Source organism: Amblyomma maculatum, chromosome 4, assembly GCF_055883805.1.
Source record: "Amblyomma maculatum isolate TAMU_Amacu chromosome 4, ASM5588380v1, whole genome shotgun sequence".
Lineage (NCBI taxonomy): Eukaryota > Metazoa > Arthropoda > Arachnida > Ixodida > Ixodidae > Amblyomma > Amblyomma maculatum.
Window position 1 is genome coordinate 133,363,518 of NC_139347.1, and position 7,620 is coordinate 133,371,137.

The window sequence follows — 7,620 nt, forward strand, 5'->3', positions numbered from 1 at the left end:
TTTCGTGCAGTTTTTAAACGAAAGAGAAGCACCAGCAAGCGCAGCAGGAAGGGCTCATGTTCGGGTGCTTTGAAATAATTTTATTGTTCACGCACTTGTCACCATCTCTGCAATCTTCGGGACTAAAACCCTCGCTAGTATACAACTACTTGCTGCAGAAAAGCGCAAACATATTGACCTATTTGACGCAGTTTTGGCTTGGACAACGGGTGCAGCCAGTAAGAAAAAGAGGAAGAAGCCCGTGACAGCAGCGCGGCGGCGATGCTGTCCGCCTCGGAAGAGTCGCTGTTCCGCTCCATAGAAAAGCGGGCCAAGGACCCGCCGGGGCACGTGTACCGGTACCATCCGGTCGACCTGGTCATCCTGCTTGCATTCGTCATCTCCGTGCTGCTTGTCTTCGTCGGCTTCTATTATTTCGAGATACGCTTCCCGCTCGGCGGAATCTTCTGGCACGGCCTCACCGAGGGACCCGCAAACGCCTCCGACGCCGGCAACGTAACAACTACCGCGGAGCCCACGAACGCCACCGAAAACTCTACGGCGGAGACAGTGACGAACAAGCCCAGTGTACTTCGCCAGCTGGGTGACCGCATGCCCCGCATTGAGCGCAGCATCCAGAGACCCGTGTGCAACGATCGCAGCTGTAAGTCGCTTGCACGATACTTGCGCGAGTCGCTCAAGCCGTCGGCCGATCCGTGCGGGAACTTCTACGAGTTCGTGTGCAGCCAATGGTCACTGCGAGACTCGCTGCGTCCGGGTGAAGCCAAAGCAACTGAAGACACCCTGCGCGTGAAGGCCATCGAAGAGTTCCTGGTCGGTAAGCTCAAAGAAAAGAGTTCACGTCTCCAAACCAGTGGCGGAACGTCTACTGACCCACTGCTGGAAGAATATGAAGACGAGTCACAGCGTTGGATGCTGAAGGCGTTCACTAACTGCCGTTCAGGAGTAAAGACTTCCCGGAAGGCTTTCCGCAATATCCTTGAGCACCAGGGTCTTGGAGGGTTCCCGTTCCACCGGGACCCGTTCAAAACAGCTGAAATGGCGGGTCGCGTGGCGAGGGCGTCTGGCGTGTCCCCCTTCGTCAAAGTTTCACTCGATCAGGACATCAGGGAAGGCCGCCATGTGATCAGGCTTTCTGCCTCCGAGCAGCTGTTGTTCAGAGACTTCTGGACAATCAGCAATAGCCACGATAAGTGGTACAGTGCTGCCGTTGCCAAGGCGGCCTCTGGCGTGCCTTTGCCTACGCTCTTCAATGTCGAGAAGAAGCTCAGCGAACTTGCCGCGGCAGAATCGGCTGGTGAGCCTGTGGTGCGCAAACTGTCGGATTTGAACAGTTTTCATAAGTGGAACTGGAAGGAATTTTTGAGAGCACTGTTTGACGGTGTGGCTAATGTGAGTCGGTCCACGTACGTCCGCATGGAAACAGAATCTTTTGCAAAAGGCCTGGCTTCACTTTTCAGAGCCTTCCGAGCTAGAGACGTTGCAAATTTTCTCGGATTCAGGGTCTACCTGAAGCACGCACCTTTACTGGAGAAGATGCGACAGTTGGCTGCCATCTCAACATCGATGCATCCAGGTTGGAACGAGTCGTTGACAAGAGAGGTGACATGCCTGCGCATGCTTATGGACATCGAGCCTTTCATGCCCATGCATCTGTACTGGGACGTTCTCAAGAGTTTCGTTGAGCCATCGATCGTTGAGAATATCGTGCAGAACTCCAAGAACACGATTTTAAATTTCGTCGAAGGTCTGTCGTGGCTGAAACCAACGTTCAAGAGCGCCTACGAGGACAGGCTACAGAACACAACGTGCAAGTACCTGGTGCCTTTCTGGCTAACCAATGAGGACAAGCGGCTGCGATACACGCGCACTGTCGCAGACCACGTACACTACTCTGGCATCAACACGTTCACTCCCGTGATCCAGGCCGTGGAGAAGAACCGGCTGAGAGCCATCGACGAGTCGGGCTTCGACGTGTCCTGGGAGAGCCGGCTCACGGAGACCGAGCCCGCATGGTCGAGCGAGAACACACTCGAGTTCCCAATGGGGATGTTCAGTCGTGCGTACGAGGGAGACGCCTTCTGGCTCTATCACCTTCCTCGCACAGGAGTGAAGGTGGTGAGCGCTCTGTTGGCGGCGCTAATCGACACGGCCAAGACGTCCGACCAGGCATTGTACGCAACCCTGCTGCAGACCAGGGAGTGCATCGAGGACCACTACCGACGTATGCCGGAGACGCAGACGCCCGAGCACGTGGCCTCCTCCAAGTGAGCGTGACACGAGACAATGCGGCTTTGATCGTTTAAGTTGCGTTCCCTGAAAAGGCGCCTGGGCGAATCCATCTGGTTCGTTCGATATTTTTCAGTATTTCAGACACCCTTTCCTACCCTTCGGTGCCAAAACAAAAACAAAATAGTGACGAGGGAAATGCAGCTTTATGGTTAAGTTTTTTGCAACACCAAGTGGTTAGCTTAATGTAACGATCTACGAGTTTTCGAGGCTATGAGGTGCAGCGGTTTCTGTACTACGTTGGTAAATTCCTTCTCGATTTTTCCACCCTCGCATGTTGGTATTTGCGCGCTTTCTAAGTCAGAAAGGTCTTACGTAAACGCTACATTAGTCGGCAAAATTAGCCTTAGTGAGCGAAAGAATAAAAAAAGAACAAGGCGATTACGTCTATGCGTAACGCAAGGCTGTGACGTGAAATAAAATATTTCGCGTAGATCCTTCTCTCTCGCTCTTTCCTCTGCCACATGTTAGGCGAGAAAGATGTCACTGCAGACACTGACAACGACGGGAAACCTTGAAATGAAATAGTAGGAGTTCGTACTCAAAACTAAATGCTACGTCGCTTTTTAAATATAGAAATGGCACCAGGAACGAGCGTTGATGTGCAAGTGGTTTGATGCTGCTTGTGACAATGCGTACAGGCCAACATAATTAGCAGTCCTTGGCACGAACAACGCTCAATTCCTGCCCTACCGGTCTATCACATTTTCCAATGAGCCCGCACCTTTGTACTTGAGATCGACTGTGAGCATATTGGGAACGTTTAGTTTATGCTTAGTTGGCACAGCCAGTCAAGGTAGACGTCAGCTGCCGAGCATGGTAAGACGTTCGATCTATGTATTGTTTCCATACCATATGTCACCACACGTAACGTCCTTAGTATAACAAGAAGTGGGTCTGGTAAATAGGAGAGAGCAAGACTCGTGTTTTCAGCAATGGAAAAGCAATGAAAGCACGGAAATGGGTACAGCCCGTAATGGCCGCCACCCTTTTCTGGTGCTGTCTCGAGCGTCTGGAGTCTCCTCGTAGTAGCTTTACAAGAAGGAGAGTTTACGGCCTTCGCAGCAACCTATTGACAGTGAGCTAACACGCAGGGCGCTCCGCAACGAGGTGCTGGAGAACATGGTGCTTCCGCTAGCGCTGTCTCTTTACCGGTCGTACGTGGACCCAAGAAGTGGCGTCGCTCTTGAAGGGCTTCAGGGCTACAGCCCTGATCAACTGTTCTTCATCAACTACGCACTGGGTCGCTGCGAGGCGGTGGACTCCCGTTACGCCTGGCAGCGGTTGCGATACGGCACGTCGCCGCCTGCCGCCTATCGCGTAAACGGACCCCTGAGGAACTTTCCAGAGTTCGCGAAGGCGTTCGGCTGTCCCGCTGGCTCCTACATGAATCCCAAAAAGAAGTGTGATGTTTGGAAAGGAGGAAGGTAGAGTTGGCAAGTTACTTGACTTTGTGTCTGTGTCTATGCCTGTTTGTCCTGATGTCTGCCTTGTTTGTCCTGATGTTGAAAAAAAAAAAAAGAAGATTTTTTTTATCACTGGCTTTATAACTGTTCAATGTGCTCCAATTCCGGTTATTTTACCATCCTCGGCCACACTCGTGGTGCCGTCGTTCCAGTGGTAGCATCGGTACAAACCGTTACGCGTCCGTCGGGGCTTCACCGATTCTAATAAAGGTATAGCAGCAGTCATTACGTCAAAAATATTTGGCGAACAGTCTGAAAAATGCACTACAACCTATACGTGCGTCGTTTGTGATATTTACAAATACAAATACAAATACAAATAACTTTATTTAGCATCAACACTGATTACACAGTACTCGTGATGCTGCAGGGGGCTAGCAAAAAGCCTGCGATGGCTTGACAAAGGCTAGCACCCCGCTTACAGTGCAATACAGCAGCGGACAAAACGCAACAAAACAAGACAAAGCCAGAAACATAACGACGGCTTTATATATTACAAAGTACATTTAGATGATAGGACTAATATTGAGTGGTACAGAACTGCATGTGTTAACAATATTTTGATTTGAGGACATATATTGTTGTATAGATTAGCTGAACTTGTTAACAGAGGAATTAAGAGCTTGTGGTAGCATGTACATCAACATTTGGCGACCATAGTTGGTACGGGTATGGGGAATCTTCCAAACCTGACTGCTTCGTGTGCCGCACGCTTTTTCAACTGGAGTCAGCGTCGCAAGTGTTTCAAGGAAAGGGTCACTATTTATGCGATAAGTATGATAACGTTTTAACAGAATTGCGTTGAACAGGTTCGGTAATAGTTTTAATCTAAGGTCATGAAATATATGTGTGCGTCATTGGGTTCTTTAGAATGATTCTTACAGCTTTTTTCTGTGGTCGATAGATTTTGGACAGGTTTGTGTAGGTTGTTGTTCCCCATACCAAATAACGATACGATAGCGTGGACATGAAAAGGGAGTTGTATAAGAGCAATTTAATGTGCTTTGGCAAAAAATAACGAAAGCGTGCAAGAATACCTACTATTCGCAAAAGTTTGAAGTGAACAAGGTCAGCATGCGCACTCCACTGCATATTCTCTTGAAAGAGAACACCTATCGTTTTTATAACTGCTACCAAATCTATGACCGAAAGACCTAGTCGAAGGACAATATTGGAATTAACTGGCTTACTTTTAGGGCGAAAAAGAAGTGATTTTGTCTTCGAGACGTTTATAGTTAAAGAATTAACTTGACTCCAAGTGTTTAGCACATCAAGCACTTCATTCGCTTTCTTAACAAGCAGGGGTAAACTGTGATGTGAGAACAATAAGCCTGTATCGTCGGCATAAATAACAAATGAAGTGTTTAAAGCTATGTTAACAAGGTCGTTAATATATAGGTTGAAAAGCAGCGGCCCGAGAATACTTCCCTGCGGAACTCCGTGTAGTAATGGTTTGGAACTGGAGCAAAAGTTATTTATGTGTACCCTTTGTTGGCGGTGTTCTAGGTAGGACTTTATGACAGATAGAAAACAGCCTCTGAAACCATAATATTCCAATTTTTTTAATAGCGTGGTGTGACTTATTTTGTCAAATGCTTTTGAATAGTCTACAAATATTCGAAGTGTATAAAATTCACACTCAAAAGCATTCAGAATGATTTCTTTTTGCGCAAGCAAGACGCTTTCTGTGGATCGTTTTTTTGTAAACCCAAACTGATATTGTGTCATGATGTGATGCTTGGTTAGGAATGAGCTCATTCGAACGTGTATTAGTTTTTCAATGACTTTGGAGAAAACAGGGAGTATTGAAATAGGCCTGTAGTCAGACATGTTGCATTTCTCTCCACCTTTAAAAATGGTAGTAACTTTAGCCACTTGGAGCCGGCGAGGAAATTGACCGCATGAAAATATTTGATTAATGATGTACTCTAAAACTGGAGCTATACTAATAGCAACATACTTAAGTGGCCGAATCTGAAAGCCATCTATATCAGTACAAGTATAACTGTTTAGAGACATGATTGTAGACACGACCTCATCTGCAGTTACTGGAGATAAAATGCACTCTCTTCTGTTCGTTGGCGAATAAAATCTGTAAGCTGGGGTCATGATGGCTATTTCATACTGATGTGAAAAAATCATTAAAAGCTACAGCTAAAGTTTCTCCAGCAAGAGTTGTACCATTTACAGTTATCTCGTTGGGGTTATCATTTGCACCAGGGTGGTGGTTTAGGAGCGTATTTAATTTTTTCCAAATGAATTCTGGAGTCTGCTTCGTGTCCTGGACGAAAAGGTTTTCAAAGTACTCTTTTTTAGTTGTCCGTAAAAGGCTGTTTGTTCTGTTTCTGTGTTTTTTGAATTCATCTAAATCGGTTTTGTTTTTGTAATTCAAAAACCTTTGATAAAGAACATTTTTCAGCTTTATAGCATTGATACATTCTGCAGTAATCCAAGGTTTGCGTGCTTTGCGTGGCCGTTTGTGGGTTTTGAAGGGAAAGCAATCATTATTAACATTTATAAATTTGTGTATGAAGGTGTGGTAAGCCCCCTCCGCATCAGTGCTCGAAAGAACGCCCTCCCAGGATATCTTAGAAAGTAAATTACAAAAAAACCTCCAGGGTGCTTTCATTTATCTGCCGATATGTATTAACACTCCGCTTCGCGTCTTTTAATTGGAATCTTTTATGACTAAGCACTAAATATATAGGTAAGGGGTCACTAATATGTGTTCGAAGAACTCCTGAACTGATAGGCACATTTATAGTGTTTGTGATGAAAATGTCTATGAGTGTGGATGTACCATGCTGTATACGAGTGGGTTGCTCTATGATGTTAGCGAACGCAGTAGTTTCTAAAGTGTAGCACAATTCTTCACTTTGTGGAGACGAATGCAGAAGGTCGATGTTCAAGTCTTTGCCGAGAATTAGTTTGCAGTCGTTTTCGTTAACCCAACTTAGAAATCCGTCAAGAAATGGAAAAAAAAAGCACTATTTCTATACCTTTTGGCGGACGGTATGCCACAGAAAAAATAGTCATATTTGTTCTGTGGCATACCGTGTGGAAAAAATAGTCATAAAGGCAGACTTTCCAGATTTTCGTGTTTCCCGCAAGGATGGAGAGGCTTCAGGAGTGCCTACTACAGTCAGAGACTGTCATGTGGGGTAGTTCCCGAGTAACTACCCTACAGTACATCAGGATTGTTATACTATCATACGCCGAAATGTGAGTCTTAAACCAGCCTGTACCAGAGACAATTTTAACGGTCATTCCTGCAAGCCAAGCTGATGGTGCAGATTTTTCTCTAACATTTGCAGAAAATTATGTCTAATAGAACAAATCGTCCTCATCGTCTTTCGAAGTTTTTTTTTTTCCTTTTAAAAATTTCAGTTTTCCTACCATCGATTTGTCAATTCTAAACACTACGGGTAACAATCATGTCCCAGAATGTTTGCGTTAATATTAATCCAGAGAAAGTAATATCACAACCAAATTGCGAAACTCATGACAATAAATTTGATCTTATATTAACGGATCGTCCAGAATACGTCTATGTCACCACATACCCTCCAAGCGTCAGTGACCGCAAAAATAATATGAGTTCTTCAAAATACAGCGCTTTCCTGTGCAACAAATAAAAATTCTTGCCGATTATATGTCTATGCCTATGCTATCCCTAATAAAGATATGTCGAATTTTCTTCTTTTAAGCTTAGCTTTATAAAAGAGCAGTTCCTGATAACTGGTCGTCTTTCGAAATGAAAATAAAAGAATATATTGAGACTTTCATTTCCAAAATAATTGTATAATTGCACTATCTAACCAGCGAAACTCATGATTCAACTGTATTTTTTTTTTTTTAGAGTCTG

At 45.3% G+C, this 7,620-nt stretch overlaps 1 protein-coding gene across 1 annotated transcript; it reads left to right on the top strand.

Moving 5' to 3' along the window:
• Positions 1 to 261: 261 nt before the first annotated feature.
• Positions 262 to 3,720, top strand: LOC146192611 (neprilysin-1-like). Its single transcript, XM_084600470.1, has 2 exons — positions 262 to 2,267; positions 3,384 to 3,720. Exons 1-2 carry the CDS (start codon positions 262 to 264, stop codon positions 3,718 to 3,720), a joined length of 2,343 nt encoding a protein of 780 aa, XP_084456596.1.
• The last annotated feature ends 3,900 nt before the right edge of the window (positions 3,721 to 7,620 follow it).

What these genes read in the sequence shown, in the direction of transcription:
- LOC146192611 (XM_084600470.1), top strand. Translation starts at nt 262, where the DNA reads ATGCTGTCCGCCTCGGAAGAGTCGCTGTTCCGCTCCATAGAAAAGCGG. An exon ending in GAGCACGTGGCCTCCTCCAA is followed by an intron (nt 2,268 to 3,383) that starts GTGAGCGTGACA and finishes GCTAACACGCAG; the next exon opens with GGCGCTCCGCAACGAGGTGC.